General features: G+C 51.3%; 4 protein-coding genes and 1 long non-coding RNA gene across 5 annotated transcripts; 4 read left to right on the top strand and 1 right to left on the bottom strand.

Annotated features, from left to right (window-relative positions):
* Nucleotides 1–22: 22 nt before the first annotated feature.
* LOC100835519 (probable leucine-rich repeat receptor-like protein kinase At5g49770) lies at nucleotides 23–5,739 on the top strand. Its single transcript, XM_003566072.3, has 18 exons — nucleotides 23–498; nucleotides 595–724; nucleotides 849–920; nucleotides 1,399–1,473; nucleotides 1,557–1,628; nucleotides 1,742–1,903; nucleotides 2,007–2,078; nucleotides 2,158–2,229; nucleotides 2,316–2,384; nucleotides 2,477–2,545; nucleotides 2,638–2,712; nucleotides 2,797–2,868; nucleotides 2,974–3,105; nucleotides 3,202–3,683; nucleotides 3,832–3,993; nucleotides 4,154–4,293; nucleotides 4,419–4,871; nucleotides 4,991–5,739. The coding sequence occupies exons 1-18, from the start codon at nucleotides 405–407 to the stop codon at nucleotides 5,501–5,503; spliced, it is 2,916 nt and encodes a 971-aa protein (XP_003566120.1). The 5' UTR covers nucleotides 23–404; the 3' UTR covers nucleotides 5,504–5,739.
* A 226-nt stretch (nucleotides 5,740–5,965) lies between these two features.
* LOC100835828 (L-ascorbate oxidase homolog) lies at nucleotides 5,966–8,644 on the top strand. Its single transcript, XM_003566073.4, has 3 exons — nucleotides 5,966–6,239; nucleotides 6,354–7,798; nucleotides 7,886–8,644. The coding sequence occupies exons 2-3, from the start codon at nucleotides 6,405–6,407 to the stop codon at nucleotides 8,187–8,189; spliced, it is 1,698 nt and encodes a 565-aa protein (XP_003566121.3). The 5' UTR covers nucleotides 5,966–6,239; nucleotides 6,354–6,404; the 3' UTR covers nucleotides 8,190–8,644.
* Nucleotides 8,645–13,904: 5,260 nt separating this feature from the next.
* Nucleotides 13,905–15,593, top strand: LOC100836133 (protein SCARECROW 2). The gene has a single exon (XM_003566074.2). The coding sequence runs from the start codon at nucleotides 13,939–13,941 to the stop codon at nucleotides 15,451–15,453; it is 1,515 nt and encodes a 504-aa protein (XP_003566122.2). The 5' UTR covers nucleotides 13,905–13,938; the 3' UTR covers nucleotides 15,454–15,593.
* Nucleotides 15,594–18,436: 2,843 nt separating this feature from the next.
* LOC100836750 (cation/H(+) antiporter 15) lies at nucleotides 18,437–21,457 on the top strand. The gene is made up of 4 exons (XM_003566076.3): nucleotides 18,437–18,666; nucleotides 18,796–19,794; nucleotides 19,904–20,276; nucleotides 20,376–21,457. Exons 1-4 carry the CDS (start codon nucleotides 18,460–18,462, stop codon nucleotides 21,323–21,325), a joined length of 2,529 nt encoding a protein of 842 aa, XP_003566124.2. The 5' UTR covers nucleotides 18,437–18,459; the 3' UTR covers nucleotides 21,326–21,457.
* LOC112270617 lies at nucleotides 19,799–20,558 on the bottom strand. The gene is made up of 2 exons (XR_002962922.1): nucleotides 20,417–20,558; nucleotides 19,799–20,306 (listed from the first exon to the last, which is right to left on the bottom strand). It is a non-coding gene; the product is annotated as an uncharacterized LOC112270617 (long non-coding RNA).
* Nucleotides 21,458–23,784: the final 2,327 nt, after the last annotated feature.

A 23,784-nucleotide genomic window follows, 5' to 3' on the forward strand; every position in this document is an offset into this window, starting at 1 on the left:
CGAATTTGGTTATATATCTTGTCTGAACGCGCGCGGTGACCTCACCCTCATCACCTTGCCCCGGTTGACCTCTTCCCTGCGCCTTTCGCTGGGGAAGAAGAAGAAGAAGAAGAAGCGGCTGCTCCTGGGTTGGTAGACATTCAGCCACCATATTACACACGACCCAGCGCGTGGTCTCCCTCTTATTTCCCTGCTAGTTTCGCGCTGCGAGGCTGCGACTAGACATTAGACAAGGAAGAAGGAAGGAACTAGCGTTTCCGACGAAGCGGTCGGTCGAGCGGAGAAAGGCTTTGCTTATACAGAGCGCGCGGCGGTGCGTTTGCTTGCTCCGGCGTGCGTCCAGCGCTTCCGGCGAAGCTACGAACGATCAGGCATCCAGGCGGTCGCCTCCGAGAGGAGGTTTAATGGAGGCGGCAACGCGGCGGCGAGCTCTGCTGCTCCTTGTGCTGGTGGCGAGCAGCGTGCCGGCGGGGCTCTGCGCCACCAACGCGCAAGATGGTCAGTGATCTGGTCGAAAGCTCTGTTTTCTTCCTTTTTAACGTCTCCTGACTCCTCACACGCTGTGCTGACATGGAATTCTCTGTTGGCGTGCAGTTTCGGCGCTCCGGTCGCTGATGGGCCAGTGGAGCAACGTCCCGTCGAGCTGGTCGGCGACGGCCGGCGACCCCTGCGGCGCCGCCTGGGACGGGCTCATGTGCGACGCCAACGGCAGGGTCACCTCGCTGTGAGTACAAACCCTTCTTCTTCTTCTTCTTCTTCTTCTTCTTCTTCTTCTTCAAATTCGTAGTTGTACTTCTCAACCACCAGTGATCATCATTCATCATGCGTTTGGCGTTGGGTTTTTGCAGGAGGCTGTCGAGCGTCAACCTTCAGGGCACCCTCAGCAACAGCATCGGCCAGCTTAGCCAGCTCATGTTCCTGTAAGTCCTCGCCTCCTGCCTTGAAATCGCCCCAGGGTTCATGGGACATGAGCTTGGGATTTTTGGATGGTTCAGATTCAGACAATCCAACTAGTCAGAACGGTTTTGCTTCTAGTTTATGAACTCTGCTTTTGTCTGGTCTGAACAAGTCTTGCCAAAAAAATAAAGCTGCTGAGTTGACCAATTCAAGTTTTTTTTCCTGGTTAAAGTTTGGGCTAGTTTGGTAAGATAACATGGAGCAGGTAACCCATTGTTAACTTAGTCAAGGTTATAGAAAATGTCGGAAGGAAAGTAAGCTTCAATTTATATTGTCAGGAACAATACCTAGATGAGATCTTCTGTGAAGTTCTGTAGTCATATTACTGATTTGCGTTCATAAGTGAAGAAAGAAATGCCCCGGTGATTGCCTCAAAAAAAAGTGAAGAAAGAAATGTGCTGCTCATAGAGGATCACACTGACAGAAGCATTCGCATTGCAGGGATCTTTCCTTCAACATTGGTCTTGAAGGCACGATGCCCGCTTCGGTCGGGAACCTTGCGCAGCTTACGACACTGTAAGTGACGCATTGCTCATTGTTATCAACCCTTCCATGATCATCAAACTTACTGACTTGCACAAATGCGCTCTACCTGTCAGGATTTTGGCAGGTTGCAGCTTCACCGGAAGCATTCCTCAAGAACTAGGCAACCTGCAGAAGATGACGTTCTTGTAAGCCTGGCTAGTTGGTTCAGATGGAACTTATTGCATCATGAATTTCTCTTCTTACTTCATTTGACTGGACAGACAAAACTAACTGGTTGTGGAATGTTATTTGTATATAGGGCACTGAATTCGAACAAATTTTCGGGCGGAATACCGGCTTCACTTGGCCTTCTCTCAAAACTATTTTGGCTAGACCTGGCTGACAATCAGCTCACAGGACCTGTCCCAATATCAACAGCAACGACACCAGGACTTAACCTGCTTACCGGAACAAAGCACTTGTAAGTTCCGTACTACTTTTTGTCATGATCAATTAAATAATATCAGTTTGCAAGCAAATCCTTTTGGATCGTTATATCTTCCTAAACTATAATTGGTGGGCAGCCATTTCAACAAGAATCAGTTATCTGGAACGCTTACAGGCCTGTTTAACTCTAATATGACTCTCATACACATGTAAGGGATTGCTAAATTTTCAGTTTACGTTTCATATGGATAAATATATCGTGCTAAATTCTCTCTTCATCTCTGTCAGATTGTTCGACAGCAATCAATTCTCAGGCTCGATTCCAGCTGAGATTGGAAGCATTAGCTCGCTCCAAGTACTGTAAGTATCTTCAGATCAATGAAAATCCCACATTTTCTGTAAGATTTGTTCTGTCGTAATCTTTTTCCATTTTTCATCTTCGACAGGCGATTGGATAGGAACAAGTTGGTGGGAGCAGTTCCTAACATCACCAACTTGGTCAAACTAAATGAGCTGTAAGTGTCCTATGATCTTATAGGACCAGTAGAGCTAAGATATTTTATGACACTCCTGAGATACCTAATTTTGAAAATGCTATCTTCTGCAGGAACTTGGCAACCAACAGGTTAACTGGACTACTGCCAGATCTCAGCACCATGAGCGTATTAAATGTTGTGTAAGAACCTAACTATAATGCTTCCATGCTGCATTGTCCAATGATATAAACTATCTGGATAGCCACTGACTTGCCGATGCTTTCATAATCAGGGATTTAAGCAAGAATGCATTTGATGCTCAAGTAGCCCCGAATTGGTTCACAACTCTAACAAGTCTTACTTCAGTGTGAGTTATCTAAAACGGCTGAACCTTTAAATCGACAAGTCGTTTGGACAAATTTCATACTCATCATGATTTGGTATCGTGCAGATCAATATCTTCTGGGAAACTCTCTGGCGTGGTCCCCAAGGCCCTCTTCACATTGCCCCAGTTGCAGGAAGTGTAATTTTCTAGCGAGCTATGCCCAAAATAAATTTCAAGCGAACTATGCCTAAGGCAAAAAAAAGTAATTCTCATGTTCACCTGTTTCTGTCGATGATCATACAGTGTACTTGACAACAACCAGTTCAACGGCACGCTTGAGATATCAGGCAGCATCAGCAAACAACTGCAAACTGTTGATCTGCGATTTAACAGCATATTTGATACCGCCACTACAAGCTACAAAAAGGCACTGGTGTAAGATTCAACAAACTCGCCACACCATAGAATTCTGGTTGTAAATACTTTTCTCCATGCATTCACCGACATCGCCCTTCTCTTTTCTCAAATCAGGCTTCTAGGTAATCCGGTGTGCGCCGATGCAGCTTTTTCCGGTCAACCATTCTGCAGCATCCAGCAAGAGAACACGATAGCGTACACAACTAGCACGTCCAAATGTTCCTTGACAAGTACGTGCCGCAGTGATCAGAGTATGAATCCCGCAAACTGCGGCTGCGCCTACTCGTACAATGGCAAGATGGTCTTCAGAGCTCCGTTCTTCAAGGACTTGACGAATAGTGATACATTCCAGCAATTAGAGACGAGCCTCTGGACGCAACTGAAGCTGCGGGACGGTGCGGTTTCCTTGTCGAAAATCCACTTCAACAGCGACAACTACCTCCAAGTTCAAGTGAATTTGTTCCCGTCATCCGGGGCGCTCTTCAACGTATCCGAACTCATCAGCATCGGCTTTGATCTCAGCAACCAGACCTACAAGCCACCGGCAAATTTTGGGCCTTATTACTTCATTGCAGATCCATATGTCCCCTTGGCAGGTAGACTTGAATTCCCACCCCCCCCCCCCCCCCCCGGTCCCCCCACCGGGTCCCCCCACCGGTCCCCCCACCACCACCACCACCATTTGCATTGAAGATTTGGAGCAGCATGGTAGCATGATATTAACTATGAACTTCTATATTTCAGTTGCTGTTGATGGTGGCAAAAAATCAAAGTTCAGTACTGGTGCTATAGCTGGAATTGCAGCAGCCGGTGGGCTTCTTGTGATTGCCCTCATTTTTGTGGGATTGTTCGCTTTGCGACAGAAGAGAAGAGCCAAGGAACTGGCAGAAAGAACAGACCCTTTTGGTAAGGATTATATATATTATATACAGATCTATATGGCCTTGCAGTTTCTGTTATGCGCCACTACTATCACCATTGTTATGTGCTGAACATCCAAAACCAACCATGACAAGGATATATAATGAATGTTGAAACCGATCTGATCATTGCTCCTAAATTCCAGCTTCATGGGGCGCTGCCCAGAAAGACAGTGGCGGAGCTCCACAGCTGAAAGGAGCGAGGTTTTTCTCATTCGAGGAGCTGAAAAGCTGCACCGACAATTTCTCGGATAGCCAGGAGATAGGGGCAGGAGGCTACGGAAAGGTAGCACAAACTACATCAGCTCATCTATCAATCTACGTGCTGGAAAATGCCCGGCTCTGCACAAACAGTTAAAACACAATACTGAATCACACTGGCTCACTTATTGCAATGCAACGTGTCAACAGGTGTACAAGGGGACGCTGGTGGATGGAATGCGGGTGGCGATAAAGCGGGCGCAGTCCGGTTCGATGCAAGGCGCGCCGGAGTTCAAGAACGAGATCGAGCTGCTGTCCCGGGTCCACCACCGGAACCTGGTGAGCCTGATCGGGTTCTGCTACGAGCAAAAGGAGCAGATGCTGGTGTACGAGTTCGTCTCCAACGGCACCCTCAGAGAGAACCTCGTGGTGAGAGGATCATACCTGGACTGGAAGAAGAGGCTGAGGATCGCGCTCGGGTCGGCTCGAGGGCTGGCGTACCTCCACGAGCTCGCCGACCCGCCCATCATCCACCGCGATGTCAAGTCCACCAACATCCTCCTCGACGACAACCTCAAGGCCAAGGTCGCCGATTTCGGCCTCTCCAAGCTCGTCGCCGACACCGAGAAGGGCCACGTCTCCACCCAAGTCAAAGGAACACTGGTAATGACCATCAGCAGTAACCATTTACTCATTCTTCACCTCAATTGCTCTGCAAAATTTCCTGCAATCAACAACGTCGTTCATGGAGATTAAACAGGTAGTATATCTGTATTTGGTAGGGTTACTTGGACCCGGAGTACTACATGACGCAGCAGCTGTCGGAGAAGAGCGACGTGTACAGCTTCGGCGTGGTGATGCTGGAGCTGGTGAGCGGGAGGCAGCCGATCGAGAAGGGGAAGTACATCGTGCGGGAGGTGAGGCAGGCCATCGACCCGGCGGACCGGGACCACTACGGGCTGCGGGCTATCGTCGACCCGGCGATCAGGGATGCCGCGCGCACCGCCGGGTTCAGGCGGTTCGTGCAGCTGGCGATGCAGTGCGTGGACGAGTCGGCGGCGGCGAGGCCCGCCATGGGCACCGTCGTCAAGGAGGTGGAGGCGATGCTGCTCAACGAGCCAGCAGGGGACGGCGGGGTCAGCTCGGCGGGGTCGTCGGCCACGGAGTTCGAGGGCGCTGGCAGGGGCGCGCCCGCGCACCCCTACAGCGACGTGGAGATCACCAGGGGCTCCTACGGCGGCGGCGGCGACACCGCGTCGGATTACATGCCCTACTTCGAGGTCAAGCCCAAATAGAATTTGTACATTTTTTGTTCTCTGCTCGTTTTCAGGTTGTGATGGAATTGTACATTGATTTTGGGCGTACATGTGTTGCAGAGTGTTGTGGTGCGTCATATATTAGTAGATTCTTTGTTCATATGTAAGTTCGTATCATGGTCATGGCTAGCATATGTGTTAACACTTTGCTCTGATCATCCAAATGAGTCCATTATTCATTGCAGCCAGAGGAATACAAATGTTTAATTCAGTCATCTCTGCTCTGCCAATTGTTCTGGCCAATCCAACCTGGGTCATCAAGCACATTGACAAACTTCGTCCTGCTTTGTTGTGGCCGGCTCTGTGTGTAAAATTATTGGGCTGGGCTGTTTGCTATAGGGGGTGTTAAATTGGGCCGTGGTGGCCCGAGAGCTCGGCTTGCGCGCGCGCGCGTGCGGCGGGGAGAGAGACCCAGGAATTGGTAGCAGGGGATGGAGCGGCAACGTCGGGGGCGGGGACAGGCATGCTCCAGATGAGCGCGGGCGGCCATTCCTCTGGACCTCTCCTTCCCGGTCGGCGCTATAAATCCCGGTCCCCGGCGTCCCCTCGTCATCCCGAAGCTCCCCGGTTGACCTCCCCGGTCGCCTTCCTTCCTTTACCCAAATCCTTCTCCAACGCACCGTCCTTACCCCTCCCACAACCAGGGGCGTCTTCCATGGCCTCCTCCTAGTTCATCCCGCCCGCCGCAACTCCTACATTACATTAATCCTTCAAGGTACCGCCCGTCGCTTAATCCTCTCCTCATCGCTCAAACTCTCTCTGGACGAATGCAGTGTGGTGATTAATTGTGTCCGTTTATAATATTTGTGGATGCATGCATAATATGCAGAGAAGTACTGATCAAAGAAGACGTACGAGGGTCCGTGTGATCGGTCGAATAATGGCGATGACGAAGAGCATCCGAGGAGGAGGAGGAGGAGGAGGCGGCGCGTCGACGGTGCTGGTGCTGCTGTTGATGCTGGCGGCGTCGGCCCCGGCGGCGCGCGCCGAGGACCCGTACGTGTTCTTCGAGTGGCACGTGACGTACGGGACCAAGACCCTGGTCGGGGTTCCCCAGAAGGTGATCCTCATCAACGGCGAGTTCCCGGGTCCCCGGATCAACTGCTCCTCCAACAACAACATCGTCGTCAACGTGTTCAACCAGCTGGACCAGCCGCTGCTCTTCACCTGGCACGGCATGCAGCAGCGCAAGAACTCGTGGCAGGACGGCATGCCGGGCACCAACTGCCCCGTGGCGCCCGGCACCAACTACACCTTCAAGTGGCAGGCCAAGGACCAGATCGGAAGCTTCTTCTACTTCCCTTCCGTCGGCATGCAGCGCGCCGCGGGCGGCTACGGGCTCATCAGCGTCGTCAGCCGCCTCCTCATCCCTGTCCCCTTTGACCCCCCTGCTGACGACCTCCAGGTGCTCATTGGTGACTGGTACACCAAGGATCACGCAGTCATGGCACGGCTCCTCGACGAAGGCCGCAGCTTCGGGCGCCCTGCCGGGGTGCTCATCAACGGCAGGGGCGGCAAGGAAGCCGCTGACCCGCCATTGTTCACCTTCGAGGCCGGCAAGACGTACCGGCTCAGGATCTGCAATGTGGGGATCAAGTCCACACTCAACTTCCGGATCCAGGGACACGACATGAAGCTGGTGGAGATGGACGGCTCGCACACGGTGCAGGACATGTACGACTCCCTGGACGTGCACGTGGGCCACTGCCTGTCGGTGCTCGTGGACGCCGACCAGAAGCCCGGGGACTACTACGTGGTGGCCTCCACGCGCTTCATCAGCGACAAGAGCTCCGTGTCCGCCGTGATCCGCTACGCGGGGTCCAACACCCCGCCGGCGCCCAACGTGCCGGAGCCCCCCGCGGGCTGGGCCTGGTCGCTCAACCAGTGGCGGTCCTTCCGGTGGAACCTGACCGCCAGCGCGGCCCGGCCCAACCCGCAGGGGTCGTACCACTACGGGCAGATCAACATCACCCGCACCATCAAGCTGCTGGTGACCAGGGGACACCTGGAGGGGAAGCTCAAGTACGGCTTCAACGGCGTGTCCCACGTCGACGCCGACACGCCGCTCAAGCTCCTCGAGTACTTCAACGTCACCGACCCGGTGTTCAAGTACAACCAGATGGCCGACGTGCCCCCCGCCGTCATGGGGCCCCTCCAGGTCGTCCCCAACGTCATCACCGCCGAGTTCCGCACCTTCATCGAGGTCGTCTTCGAGAACCCCGAGAAGAGCATGGACTCCGTCCACATCGACGGCTACGCCTTCTTCGCCGTAGGGTACGTATAATATACTACTCTCTCCGATTCTTAATAAGTGTCTGAAATTCAGTACAAAGTTATACATGTTTACGCGCGTGCGTGCAGGATGGGGCCGGGGAAGTGGTCGCCGGAGCTGAGGAAGACGTACAACCTGCTGGACGCGGTGAGCAGGCACTCGATCCAGGTGTACCCGAGGTCGTGGTCGGCGGTGATGCTGACGTTCGACAACGCCGGAATGTGGAACGTCAGGTCCAACGTCTGGGAGCGGTACTACACGGGGGAGCAGTTCTACATCAGCGTCACCTCGCCGGCCAGGTCGCTGCGCGACGAGTACAACATGCCAGACACCTCCCTGCGCTGCGGAAGGGTCGTCGGCCTGCCGATGCCGCCCTCCTACCTCCCGGCCTGATTCAATCGATCGATGCATGCAGCAGCATCCATCATGCATCCCGTGTTCGATCTTCGACTGATATATATGATGTGCACTAGCCAAAAATGACAACGCCCAGCGTAGTAGGGCATCGAATCCACATATTATCTATACACCATTCTAGGGTGGAGGCTGAGTTTGTTTCCGTTGTGTATGTACTCCATTCTTTGTTTGCTGTTGTTGTTGTGTTGTCTTTGTCGTCGTTCTTGGCCATGATTTTTCTTTTGCTTTGGTGGAATAAGCACGGACGAGGGCTTAGCTAGGTCCCCTTTTTCAAAAGAACAAAGACGAAAGAAAACGTACTTACTAGGAGAAGAAGAAAAAAATCGGCTGGGCCGGCCGGCTGGGAACGCATCAATGTAACCTCCACATATATGGGCCTTCTCAAATCATTGTAATGGGAGTTATAAATTTTACCACGTCATTTTACCTAACTGGCTCTAGCGCAGATGTTTGTGTAGTATGTCTTTAATTTACATGTATAATCCCATTCGTCTTTTCAGACTTCATTGAATCTTGATCTCATACTCATCTTCCCTTGCTTGGAGGGCCGGTTGCATATCTTCGACCTTCTATTTCCTTTGCATATATGAATTTGCGTAGAGTTTTTTTATTTTCTTTTGGTGCAATCACTTCTGGATAAAAGGTTATTCTGCCGTGTGTCGGTGCTCTGCCGAGAGCTCTTTATCGGGCTGATCTCTGCAAAGACTTACATGCGCCGGGCACCAAGTGAAAGGCACTCGGCAAAGGCCCAGCCTACGGCAAACTAGAGATATGTCCCTCAACAAAGCGAGAAGAAAACACCTGGCAAAGAGTGGCCCTTGGCAAAGGCGGTGTACACATGTCCCCGTTCGTCGTGGCATCTCTCTTTTTTCATTTTCCTTTGGTGTAAATTATAATGTAAAACACACACATTTTTTAGTTGAAAACCATAGAAGGCCTTCATTTACATTTCAAAATGATGTGAATTAAATCTCCACTTTTTATGTAAACATAATTATTCAGCATTTTTAGAGCTCTTTAATCGTGGGGAAATGATTTGATACCTAAAAGTTGTCAAAAAAATACCACCTCTTATCCATAATAAGTGTCTCAGACTTAATGCAACTTTGTACTAAATCTGAGACATTTATTATGGATCGGACGGAGTAAAAATCTTCGACACGGAGTCATATTGTGGGCATATAAATTTGGAATAAACAGTACAACTAAATACACAAATATATATAACGGTACATGCTTCATAAGATGGACTATCTTGGAAGAAGTTTTAACTTGGGGTTAAAACCTCCAAATTTGATGTCCGGACCAGGTTTGGTAATAATTTGGCTATTTTGTTAGTTCAAATTTTTACTGACTTCATTTAGCATTAAAAATGAGTAATGTGAATTAAATCAACAAGTTCTATGTAAAAATAATTATTCACCATTTTTTTAAGTTGTTTAATAGGAGAAAAAATAAAATAGTATAGTACAAGTCAATGCAGAAATTTAAAATGCTAATGCTTCACAAAATGGAATATCTTGGAATAAGTTTCTTAAGTTCGGGTTTAAAACATCGAAATTGAAGCTCGGACCAAGTTTTCTATAATTTGGCCACTCTTTTAGTTGATTTTTTTATGATAAATTCATTTTGCAGTAATAATGAGTAATTTGAAGTAAAATCACCAAATTATGTATACTGTTTTAATATGAAAAATTAAAAATAGTTGCCTAGTGTTGAGTTGGGCGCCGAGGCATGCACAACGTTCGCTAGTTAACCAACGCACGGCCAGAACTGTCCCAACTGCTGGAAGGGATCGAGCCACGGATTCGCCAATACATGGACGATGGTCCTTGTACTTTCTCACTATGTGCTAAGTAGTATTTCATCCGTTTTATAATTCTTATCGAAATATTACACGTATCTAGACGTTTTTTAGACAGATATATTTATTTTTTGAATAAATTTGAAAAAAATTTATGGAACGGAGAGGATATCAGACTACCGGCAGTTCTCGTAAAATTAACCAAACCAGCTAGCTAATTCGACCAAATGTGCCCGGCCGTACGTGCAACTCCCCTAATAGATTAAGCGCACATTTACAGGCAGTGAACAGGTATTCACGCGGAGTCGCTGGCCTCGCCGCCCAACCGGCTGTGTGCGCACGCATGCTACTGCACGCTCAACTCAACACTTGGCTCTACCCATCGGCTGTTTGCCACCCCTGTCTCTCCGGGATACAGTAGCGATCGACATCGATCTCTTCTGCATTCAGCCACGCACCTGCAAACAAGCCAGGCGTCAACTTCAGTTCTGTCACCGCTGATTGTACCGAAACCGTGTCAATCTGATCGCTCGATCCATCTCCAACCACTTCGATCACAATTATGTAGTGCCCTGCATGCATGCGCATGTCGTTTTCGCTAGTACCTGGTCAAGGTAGTAAGTATTACATCCATTCTCCGGAATATAAACGTTGTTCTAGATCTATTTAGGCGTGGCTATATTTTAGATGTCTGATTTCAGTGATGAACCTATGTTCGAATATTGGGTGAGACAAATACTGCATTGTTAATATTGGGTGGGACAAAAATACACGGCGGTTCTATTTTAACCCAACTGGGTCCGCTCATGTCTGATTTTAATCAAAATGATTAAATTTTAGACGATGTACCACGGCCTTCAGATTACTATTTGGGTATCATACACTCATCCCCACTTTCTTTTCTCCATCCTTCAGTCCAAATCTTAAAGTACAAACTTGGTCCAACAATTAAACAATTGACTGACCCGTGTTTAAAAACCAGACGAATTTGACATAGCAAAACAGTTATTTTAAATCCAAACTCTTAAAATTTGACCAATTTATAGACAATATGTATGAACACCTATCATACTGATAAGTATATTATGAAAATATATATTGTGAAAGATTTAATAAAATAAATTTAGGTGTTGTAGATATTGCTAAACTTTTAAAACGTTTAATAAAAGTTTTATTTTTTTAATTATTTATAACGAAGGTAAAACGTTTTATATTTAGAAAGGGCGTACTAGCTTGATTCATCCATCAGATCAACTTGCCTAGCACATAGAAAAGCGACGAGTTCGACATGTGGAGGCAGGATGGAACGTGCTCGTTAGCTTAGCTGGGGCGACAGCTTGATGTTGCAGCCAATGAGACCGGCCAAAGCTAGCGATCGACGTCAAGTGCGTCACTGATTTGCTGCCTCTGCGCGCAGGAGTCACGCTCACCACGCGTCGTGTTCCTTGAGTTTATCTCCGATAACTAAACCAAACTTCATCTATATGGATGCATGGCGACATGGCGTACTACGATTTTGATACTCCCTCCCTCCGACGTTGTATATAGTAAGTTTGATCAATCGATGTTCCAGAAATACGACGAGCTAAATTTGCTAGTTCTTGTATAGCGTTCTACCTTCTACTACCCTTTACATTTTGAGATAAAGCTGGTCACTTGATCTTGGTTTGTAAGGTACTTCTTCCATTTCTTTTTATGAGATGTTTTAGTTTTGCCATAAGTCAGAATCTTTAAAGCTCCACCAAATTTATAGAAAATTATACCAAAGATACAACATTGTAAATTAGATTTATTAAATCTACGATGATATAAATTTGTAATCATGGGCGGATCTGCACTCAGAGCTGCCTGAGCTATAGCGCTCGCTGGCCATGGCCTAACTAGCTTTGGTACTCCCACTAATATATCTCTAAAAAAATATTAGGATCTAGCAACTCAATCATGGAATTTCTTGCAGATCGACAAGCGCTAATACTAGCATCCATGCCATCTGCTTTTTAAGTCTAAAAAAAGCTAGGCCTGCGGGGGAAGACGTCCGCGGATTGTCTGAAAGAATAAGACCTTTTCACACAGGTCTAAAAAATTCCCAAACGTCATGCCCCACCCATACACAGCAGCACCGCGACGTCACGTGAGACAAAGGCGACCTTAGACCTGTGCTTTGGTATGGGACAGATGATGGGACTTTTTTACCCTCCGGCCTGAAATTCGCCTCCCGAAAAAGTCGAACCCAGGAACAGGGGGTGCTACCAAAGCCCTAACCACTAGGCTAGAGGCTCATTCGCAAAACATAAAACTAGTTTCGCACTTATAACAAAATTTATTTATTTATTCTATGTTTTTCCCTGTATTCAAGCACTTATTTATGTTCATATCAAAAAAGATGCATATGGATACAAATTAATTAAGATTGTTCGCCATGGAAATTTAGCCACACCAAAATCCTAGGTACACCAACGTTTGAAGTGTACTTATTTGATATTGCAGATTTTTTTTAATAAATTTCTTGAATATAAAGACAAAATTAGAACAAAGATGAACGGGATGCAGAGACCTGGGGTTTTGATCCACCGTGGCCGTATCGATTGATGAAACGTTAGGATAAGGAAGTTTTTATCTCTTTATTATAAAAGATCAATTGGTTGAAAATATATTAATTAATTAATGTAGGTGGCTGCATCGTAACGTTCGATCTTGCTATCGAATGCATCGTGGAGTAACACATAGGATGGAGATGGTGAGAACTAGCGGTGCATGATCGATACTGCTAACATTTCCTTTCTTAGGTCGATAAACACGCATTCTCTTGATGAATTGACTGCCGGCTTAATTATGCGGAAACTCGAAGGCAATTTCAAGTTTAGCTCTACCACACTGTGTGCCCGATCGATCGTGGCTGTTTTATTTGTTTTTAACGAAGCTGCTTTGGTTTATATGTTAATTACTACTCCTGCCTATGCTTTGTTACATATTGACCGGGCGATGGAGAGGCTGGACACACAGGAATGACAGAAACAAGCTGAAGTGATGCGAAATCTGTGTGAAATTTTCTCTCCCCAAAAGCACCAAGAGTCCAAGAGGCGTGCAATTCCCGTCCCGAAGCTCAGCGGTAGCACCCCATCGTTGAACTGGTTTTCGCATGCAGGCAATCTGTTTCCTCTGTAGTCTATAGCCTGTAGAATAGTATTGTTCGGTTTCGATTTTCCCTGTACAAGTACTGCATAGATACAAACGTACATCACCAGCACAAAGCATTATTTTTTAACCTCTGAAAGTTAATTAACGAAGAGATAACTTACATATTTTCCTCCTCGATCGTTTCCCTGAAAAGAACTCCACGTCAGAACGATCATCGCTTCCCATTTCAAGTGTCGGTGTCAGTGAACACAAGAGATACGGAGTTCAGGAGATGCCTTGGCCTAATTAATTGCTCCCTTAATTTCCTCGGACACCAACAATCAGATTTTTTTTTTCAATTGGACGAAGACCATTTTTAGTTTCCTTGGACACCAACATGCAGTTAGATTTTTTTTTCTTCTAGACCACTGTATCTTCATCATCCAACTATCAAAAGGGAAAAGAAATTAGCAGACTGCGATCGAGTAAGCATCACCAGGTTATTCTTTAATCTCTCGAAGTTAATTAATTAATGAAGAGATAACCTGCCGGCCAAACCTATTGACCAATCTGAACGGAGCGCAAAGAATCATCAGGCTGCGGTTTCACAGATTCGTGCCGTGTAGCTTGCTCTCTCGGACTGCCGCTAGCTAGCTAGCTTCCAGCTGGTTGACCTAGTAAGTAATACTACTAGCTACTAGTATCAGCCAGGTCACCCTTGACTCTATATATATATACGGCATTGATATATCTCCGTGAGGCGAGCTACGCAAAGGCAAACCCTGCTTGGTTTTGACTGATCATATGATCAATCACCTCATGTCAGGGAGAGTCGTCTCAGACATGCATCACCACGATTCTTCACTAGGCTTGATGCAGTTCCATGATCCCCACCAGTACATGTACAGCAGCAGCAGTAGCACGGCCGGCGGCTCTTTCTTGCCCCATCACCACGCCGCCTTCATCAAGGACGTGGCGCCGGCCGAGCCTTTGGTCGAGATACTGGAGGAGGCGCCAGGTGCTGCTGGGGCGCCGGCGATGCAGGAAGAGCGGAAGGTTGTCGACGAGGCGGCGGAGGAAGAAGAAGGAGAGGAAGCGGCGGCGGAGTCCCATGGCGTGCGGATGATCGCGCTGCTGATGGAGTGCGCGGTGGCCATGTCGGTGGGCAACCTGGCGGACGCCAACGGGGCGCTGCTGGAGCTGTCCCAGATGGCGTCCCCCTACGCGGCGTCCTGCGGGGAGCGGCTCGTGGCCTACTTCGCCAGGGCGCTCGCGGCGCGCCTCATGAGCTCCTGGGTCGGCGTCTGCGCGCCCCTCTCCCTGCAGCAGCATGACGACGCCGGCATCGTCATCCACGCCGCGTTCCGGGCCTTCTACAACGTGGCCCCCTTCGCGCGGGCGGCGTACCTGGCGTGCAACCAGGCCGTCCTGGACGCGTTCCGCGGGCAGCGAGCCGTCCACATCGTGGACCTGGACATGGTGCCCGGCGGCGCGCTGCAGTGGCTCTCGCTGCTCCCGGCCCTCGCGGCCCGGCCAGGCGGCCCGCCGGCGCTGCTCCGCGTGACGGGCTTCGGCGTGTCGGCGGCCCTGCTGCACGACGCCGGGAACCAGCTGGCCGGGCTGGCGGGCAAGCTGGGCCTGCCGTTCGAGTTCTACGCCGTCGCCAAGCGGCCCGGGGACGCCGCCGCCGCGGTGTCCTCGGGCTTGCTGCTGCCGGGCAAGCGGCCAGGGGAGGCCGTGGCCGTGCACTGGCTGCGGCACGCGCTGTACGACGCGGCCGGGGACGAGGCCGCGGCGATCCGGCTCGCCCGGTGGCTGGAGCCCAGGGTCATGACGGTGGTGGACCAGGAGAGATCGCTGTCGTCGTCGTCGTCTTCAGGCGCGGCGGCGGACGACGGGGGCAGCTTCCTGGACCGGTTCGTGTCCGCGCTGCACCACTACTCGGCGGCGTTCGACTCGCTGGGCGCGGCGAGGCCGGCGGGGGACGACGCGAGCAGGCACCTGGCGGAGAACGGCATGCTGGGCCGGGAGATCGGGAACGTGCTGGCCATCGCCGGCCCGTCAAGGAGCGGCCGGGAGAGGCTGTTGCCCGGGAGCTGGCAGGCGGAGCTCGCGCGGCATGGCTTCCTGCGCGCCCGGTGGGGAAGCGGCGGGGCGCGCGCGCAGATGCTGGCCGGCGCGTGCCCGGCGGGGCTGGGGTACACGGTGGCGGACGATGCCCACGACGGCACGGTAAGGCTTGGCTGGAAGGGCACCCCGCTCTACGCGGTCTCGACTTGGACGTGGTGCGCCACGACCCATGGCCACGTACGAGGTTGATTATAACCATATACTGTAGTCTGTAGTGTGTGCTATGTTAAGCTATCGCTTTGTCAGGTTAGGCCGAACTTGGGCCCTGCTGCTGGCATTGCAGTAGCTTTTCGACAGGAAATTTCATTAACAATTTGTGAGAATTGCTATTTCTTTGTCTGGCCGGAAAATTCATACAGTACCTTAACTCTATGATCCTTCTGAACATTTCAATGTCTTAATTAGGGGACGATATGATTATACTCAGACGTAGATCCAAGAGAATTGCTACATCGACTCAGACGTAGGAATTTCAAAGTTCTTTATTGTATGGCAGTACAAGGAAGATTGCCATCGCACGCCCAGGCGCATACAGGAGTGCGAGTCTACTCTGCATGCATGCTTCAAACTATGCATGCATGCTTGGAAATATTGGAGAAGCCACTCTTCTCATGTATCGCGTGGCCAGAATTTTAACTCGAGGTGGACCAATTAATTAACAAAAGTTTTTTCTAAGAAGGAGCATATAACATACTTCGCCTGCTGTACAACGCAACGCCAGACGTCCTTGCTGGTCATTGCCTAGCGCGGCCCACACGCCGCCGGCCGCCGGCCAACTACGCATCGCCGCTACTACGCTCGCTTGGGTTCAGGGTTGGGAAGGGTGAAACGTTTATGTTCGAGTAACCAAGTAATTTGAGTCGGAGAGGGTGCGATCAGAGTCAACCCATCATTTATACTCCCTCCGATCATAAATTCTTGTCGTAGTTTTGATTCAAATTTGTACTAAAACAACGATAAAAGTTTAGGATCGGAGGGAGGCAGTAGCTTGTACTGGAAACCGAATACTTTGAATGCCGATTTAGACATCGGATAACTGGTCTTGGGGGTGTGGTATTTCTTTTATTTTTGGGGCTAAACTACATGGAGATATATATGGAGTGATGTCAAAAATTCCAAAATTGTCCGTGGATCATTATCACGCACGTGTGACGTGCGCGCGTATGCTGGATAAATACGACAAACCATGTAAATCTTAGCTACATATTTAACCTGGATAATTGAGAACGTACAATCTCGCTGTCACCGCTATGTCACAAGCTCATATCCGTGGTCGGAATTTCTATGTCAGACTTAGATAAGGAGATCTTTTACACAAATCTTTAAATTTTTACATAGACTCAGCCAAGTTAGCTATGCTAACTTCTCTTTTTATTAACACCTGATGCTTGTTCCACAGCTAAAGTTAAACGAACGTCTCTATCAAAAAGTTCTAAATATATATAATGAATAGGGACGGTAATGAATATATGTACTATCTACGTTTAGTCTCTCCATTCCCCTTTAAACAAAGCAAAAGACTTCAAGTTGCAACATTTCCTGCAAATTTTCTACAGCAAACTCGCTAATTTACAGTTACGGAATTTTGTTCTACAAAACTCTATTTTTAATCCAGAGTTCATTTCACTTTTTCAACTAGTTCTTGTCATACTATTAATTTTTAGCTTTGTTTTTTAAGACTAGCAGAATGCCCGTGCGTTGCCACGCTTCAGGCAAGCCATTTTTGGGTCTTTTTTTTTCTTTCCTTTTCTTTTTCTCCTCTTAGGCCACACCCGTTCCTTCTCTTGGGCTAGCTTCCCCGAGAGCACCCAGCCCCTGCCCGCACGAACGCTCGTGCCCGTCTTCCTTCTCGTGCCAAAAGCAGCACACACGCGTGCCGGCCGTCGCAATCTCCGCCCTCGACGATGCCTCCTCGGCCCGTACGTGATCCGTCCAGGTGCTCTGAACCGTATCCCACGGCTCTTCCCTTCCTTTTCTCCTCTTCAATCATCCCCCATAATCACGGCTGAACCTCCTTAGCGCACGTTGTCGTAGCAGCTCTCGTTGGCCTAGATCAACACAACGGGGATGAGGGCTGAGAGAACGAACCTGTTCCCCTGTTTTCTCTGAAATTAAATGGTGTCTGACAAGATGGAGCCTGCAGGCCAGAGCCGCCGGCTCTCGGATGGAATGAGGCATCGCATGCTGGACCATATATGCTGCATCGCAGGATCAATCTGTCGTTACACCTGTGCCATGAGAGGGGAGCTCGGCCGTCTGGAACGGACAAAGGAGTGATTTGCGTGCGGGCGGACGAGGTGGGTCTCGGGGGCTTAACGAAAAAAGAGAGGAAAAAAGGTGGAACGGTCCGTATTTTTTACATTGGTATATAGATATAGATATAGATAGATTCAGTGTACGTAATGAGCCAACCGGCTTAGTAAGCCATATATACATGCAATCCTAAGGGCCCACAAATTTTATGAGATATATATAAATAGATTCGGTGCAAGCCATGGGTCAACCAGCTTAGTAAGCCTAATAAACATGCCATCATAGGACCCACAAATTTTATGGGAAGTTTGACAGACGACGGTGAAAAAAACGTTTCGTATTTTTTATATATGTATAGATAGATTATGCAGGGATGCATACATGTGCTCTAGAGCGAACCCGAATTTGACTATGGCATGAGGCGTTTCGATCCAACATGCATGGCGTTCTGATCCGGCAATGGTCATCGCTGCGTCCAATCCAATGCAACAAGATTTGGACTACGCAACGAAAACCCCTCCAGACTCCGGTCCCTTCCTCCTCTGGAGACTGTAAACGACCGGTCGCAATTAGGCCGTGTGCAAAACCGCAAACTCCCCGGGCCAAAATTAGCGGGACGCTCACATGCAGCAGAAGTCACCCGCGCACCGCCTCCCGCGCGCGGCCTTCTCTCTTTCACTCTTGACTTTTTCCACCGTCTCCAAACAACCAAACACACTTTCCCTCTTCCGCGCGCGCGCGAGCCATCCACCAAAGGAGCAGAGCAGGCGCGCCAACGAGCCATCCATCCACCAGGGGAGCGCAGGAGCAGCCGCGAGGAACTAGCATCGGCATCGATCGTCCGTCCCATGCGGCGAGATGGACCCGGTGGTGCAGGTGCAGGGGGACACGGCGGGCGCCGCGCTCCCGTCGAGCAACGTGACGGCGCCGCTGGGCCGCGGCATGACGACGGGCTCCGGCGCCGGCGCGGCGGTGGTGTGCTACTCGCCGATGATGGTGACCACGTACGGCATCTGGCAGGGCGTGAGCCCGCTCGAGTTCTCCCTCCCGCTCTTCATCCTCCAGGTCACCATCATCGTCGGCACCACCCGCATCCTCGTCCTCCTCCTCAAGCCCCTCCGCCAGCCCCGCGTCATCGCTGAGATCCTCGTACGTGCTGTCCAAATCCAATGCACACAATTGTTAGTTAATTAATCGAGCTGAATCAAACTCCATGGACCATATGCACACATATAACATTATGCTAGTTGCTGAAGAATGTGCACGTTCTTCACGCAGGCCGGCGTGATCCTTGGGCCGTCGCTGATGGGGCAGCTGGGGACGTGGGCGGGGACGGTGTTCCCGGAGCGGAGCCTGCTGACGCTGGAGACGGTGGCGCACCTGGGCCTCCTCTACTTCCTCTTCCTGGTGGGCCTCGAGATGGACGTCAACGTCATCAAGCGGTCGGGGAAGAAGGCGCTCATCATCGCCGTGGCGGGGATGGCGCTGCCCTTCTGCATAGGCACGGCCACCTCCTTCATCTTCCGGCACCAGGTGTCCAAGAACGTGCACCAGGCCTCCTTCCTGCTCTTCCTCGGCGTCGCGCTCTCCGTCACGGCGTTCCCCGTGCTGGCCCGCATCCTGGCCGAGATCAAGCTGCTCAACTCGGACCTGGGCAAGATCGCCATGTCCGCCGCCATCGTCAATGACATGTGCGCATGGATCCTCCTGGCGCTGGCCATCGCCATCTCCGAGGTGAACAGCACCCCGTTCTCCTCCCTCTGGGTGCTCCTCTCCGGGGTGGCCTTCGTGCTGGCATGCTTCTATGTGGTCCGGCCCGTCATGTGGTGGATCGTGCGGCGCGTGCCCGAGGGCGAGTCCATCAGCGACGTGCACGTCACGCTCATACTCACAGGGGTCATGATCTCCGGTGTGTGCACCGACGCCATCGGCATCCACTCCGTGTTCGGCGCCTTCGTGTACGGGCTCGTCATACCCAGCGCGCCGCTCGGCGTGGTGCTCATCGAGAAGCTGGAGGACTTCGTGACGGGCTTGCTGCTGCCGCTTTTCTTCGCCATCAGTGGCCTCCGCACCAACGTGACCCAGGTGCGCGACCCGGTCACCGTGTGGCTCCTCGTGCTGGTGTTCGTCATGGCCAGCTTCGCCAAGATCATGGGCACCATTCTCATCGCCGTCGCCTACACCATGTCCTTCCGCGACGGCGTCGCCCTCGGCTTCCTCATGAACACCAGGGGGCTCGTCGAGATGATCGTGCTCAACATCGGAAGGGACAAGGAGGTAATTCATTACTCCCGTATATCTGATAGATCATGCCGATCGACATCGATGCCCAATTGATGACATTGAAATTAACTGGTGCTCGATCTGCTTGAACTACTGATAGCAGGTGTTGGATGATGAGTCGTTCGCGGTGATGGTGCTGGTCTCGGTGGCGATGACGGCGCTGGTGACGCCGGTGGTGACGACTGTGTACCGTCCGGCGCGGCGGTTAGTCGGGTACAAGCGGCGCAACCTGCAGCGGTCCAAGCATGACTCGGAGCTGCGCATGCTGGCGTGCGTGCACATCAACCGCAATGTGCCGTCCATTATCTCCCTACTGGAGCTGTCCAATCCCACCAAGCGCTCCCCCATCTTCATCTACGCCCTCCACCTCGTCGAGCTCACCGGGCGCGCCTCCAACATGCTCGCCGCCAGCCACACCGCCGGCAGCTCCAGCGACCACATCTTCAACGCCTTCGAGAGCTACGAGGAAAGCGTCGGTCAGTAGACATCATCCATTATTCCATTGCCTGCGATCAAGATCATGCAAGTGAGAATGCTGAAAAGCTGTGTGTGTGTGTGCGCGTGCGTGCGTGCAGGCGGCGTGTCGGTGCAGGCGCTGACGGCGGTGTCGCCGTACCAGACGATGCACGAGGACGTGTGTGTGCTGGCGGAGGACAAGCACGTGTCGCTCATCGTGCTGCCGTTCCACAAGCAGCAGACGGTGGACGGCGGGATGGAGCCCATCAACCCGTCCATCAGGGGGTTCAACGAGAGCATCCTCGCCTCGGCGCCCTGCTCCATCGGGATCCTCGTTGACCGGGGCCTCAGCGCCGCCACGGCACGCATGGCCAGCGTGCACCACGTGGCATTGCTCTTCTTCGGGGGGCCCGACGACCGCGAGGCGCTCGCGTACGCGTGGAGGATGGTGGAGCACCCGGGCGTCTGCCTCACCATCGTCCGCTTCATCCCGCCAGGCTACACCCCGGCGCCGCCGACGTCGATGGTGTCGCCCATGTCCTCCGTCGGCGGCGTGGGATCGCGCGCCACCGCCATCACCATCGTGCCCGAGGCCGGGAAGAGCGAGCGGCAGATGGACGAGGAGTACCTGAACGAGTTCCGGTCGCGCAACATGGGGAACGAGGCGATACTTTACGTCGAGCAGGTGGTGGGCAACAGCGAGGAGACGCTGGCGGTCATCCGGAACCTGAACAACGCGCACGAGCTGTGCATCGTGGGGAGGCAGCCGGGGGAGGAAAGCTCGCCGCTCACGTCCGCGCTGGCCGACTGGATGGAGTCGCCGGAGCTGGGGCCCATCGGGGACCTGCTGGTGTCGTCCGAGTTCTCCAAGATGGTGTCCGTGCTGGTCATGCAGCAGTACATCATCAACCCGCCGCAGCAGGCGCAGCCGGCGGGGGTGCCCATGGCCGCCGCGGCGCCGGCCGTGGCGGAAGACCCCGTAAGGCAGTACCTTACGAACGCCAACCAGCGGCCGCCGATTGGGGCCCGCGGCGGCTGGAGCGGTAGCAGTAGCTCCGCTGACTTCTGACCCTCCTCAGAGCTCTTGGAGCTTAACCGGTAGTGTAACAGTTACAGACGATGTTTTGCAGTTTTAGGGAGTTCGTGTTCCATGGTCGTCTTGTGTACAATTCTACTAGATATGATTAATTGGTTGCTTCTCTCCTTCTCTCTCTGATGCGTAGATCTTGTGCTTGGTTTTGTGACTGGTCCATGGTCCTCCTTTAGGATTTGAGGTGATTGCCAGACTGATTGTGTTTCTGCACTACGTGCATGAGCACGTGTATGCGTCTTGGGTGGATGTACCATGAGGATTCCTGTTTTACGGGCGCTCGTTTTACCGCGGGCTGTAACTGAGATGAAAAAGGCCGAATAGTGGAACAAAGCCCAACTCATGGACAGCCTGATCCATTGGACGCAAGCCAACCGAACTGCCGAGGAACAATCTGGGGCCCAGACCACCAGAAACGAAAATATGCATATCGGACAACGACCTGGACCAGCCCAACGCTTCATCAAGGCAAGATGGGCCTTCATCGCGGCCCACTCGCACGCACCGGTTACCCGCCAGGCTTGCAAGCCCAAGTCGGGTTCGTTGAACCTTGTATTTCCTACTTAAGCTAGCTTCTGTGTAGTTTTTTCGTTGGCTAGGTTTTGGACGGTTTGGACCGATTGCTTGTAATATGAACTCGCTCTGAGGGAGGATGTGAGGAACATCGACCAGAACAATATATCTCATCAATTGAGTATTTGAATTGTAGAGCTAGCCACCGAAATTCGTGAGTAATCCGTCGGGTCCTCACAATCTGGTATCAGAGCCACCAATGCATGTCCACTAGTACCGCACCTGTTTCCGCGATCGTCGCCGCCTGGCAGCCATGGAGAATCTGCCACCGGAGGGACGACAACTCTATGAGCTCCTCTATGGAGACATCACCACGGACATGGATCTGAAGTTCCGCAACCAACAGGAGTCGTTGGTGTCGGCAGTGCGCTCCCTGCTCGTGGAATCGACAAGTAAGATCGACGGCATCACTACCAAAATTGATGCGGTTCGGGATGAATTGGGCATTGACATCGGGCAGATGCGGATCGAGTTCGAGCGGGACGGGCGCCGCACTACTTCTCCCAAGCCGCCGCCGTCTGCTTCCCGGTCCGCGGCCGACTCTCCTGCCGTGGGCTCGCCCGAGGATCCACGACCCCGGAGCAGCGGACTCTACATTCCTCCTTCAGCAAGAGGCGCCCGTGAGTACCAAATTCCTCAGAATTTTCAAACCAAAAATTCCCAGACCTTTGATTCTCTTCGCACGGACTCGTCTGATATCTCTGGTTCTGGCCCTCGCGTTGAGCTTCCCCGATTCGACGGTTCAAATCCTCGTCTGTGGCAAGCTCGCTGTGAGGACTATTTCCAGCTGTGGGGCACGTCACCGACGCTGTGGATTCAGTACGTGTCAGCGCAGTTTGAGGGCGCAGCGGCTCGCTGGTTGGAGTCAGCGCAACGTCGAATGCCTCGTGCTACTTGGGACGAGTTCTGTACTCAACTCCAACTCAGGTTTGGTCGTAATCTTCATCAGCAGCTTATTCGCCAGCTATTCCGCATAACTCAGACTTCTACCGTGGAAGATTATGTGGAACGTTTCTCTGATCTCTATGATCAATTATCTGCTTATGAGGAGAAACCAGATCCGTTGCACTATCTGACTCGCTTTTTGGAGGGCCTCAAACCTAACGTGCGTTTGATGGTTTCACTTCAGAAGCCCAAGGACTTAGATGCTGCTTATGATCTTGCTTTGTTACATGAAGATTTGGATGCAGATATTCCTGTTGTGACCCAAGCTAATGTGCGTCGCGCTTCGGCTTTACCATTGCCACTGCCACCACCACCACAACCTCGGCGACCTCTTGAGGAGCGTAAGAATCTTGACAATGTCCGAGCTATTCGTGTTGAAGACAAATGGACTGCTCTCCGCAATTATCACAAGGCCAAGGGCCTCTGTTTTGTGTGTGGTGAGCGCTGGTCTCGTGACCACCAATGCAAGCAGACTGTGCAACTGCATTTTGTTCAGGAGTTAATTGATCACCTGCAATCTGATATGGTGCATTTTGGTTCTAATTCTGAGACTGACAGTGAGCTAATGTCCATCTCTGCTGCTACTGTTGGCTGTGAGCATTCTGTTACTACCCTGCAGATTCATATTGAGTTGCAAGGTCACTCCTTATTATGTTTGGTTGACTCTGGTAGTACCCATACATTCCTTGATAGTGCATTACTGTCTTCTCTTCAGAATGTTCAGTCCATTCCTCTTGTTAAGGTTCAAGTTGCTGGAGGGTCAGTTCTTCATTGCCAATATCAACTAACTCAATGTCAGTGGTCTTGTGGAGGTCACACTTTTTCTACTGATTTCAGATTGTCGCCTCTAGGTTATTATGATGGTATCTTGGGTCTCGATTGGTTGGCTGCTCACAGTCCCATGCAGGTTGACTGGGCTC

The sequence above is a fragment of the Brachypodium distachyon genome, chromosome 2, assembly GCF_000005505.3.
Source record: "Brachypodium distachyon strain Bd21 chromosome 2, Brachypodium_distachyon_v3.0, whole genome shotgun sequence".
Taxonomy (NCBI): domain Eukaryota; kingdom Viridiplantae; phylum Streptophyta; class Magnoliopsida; order Poales; family Poaceae; genus Brachypodium; species Brachypodium distachyon.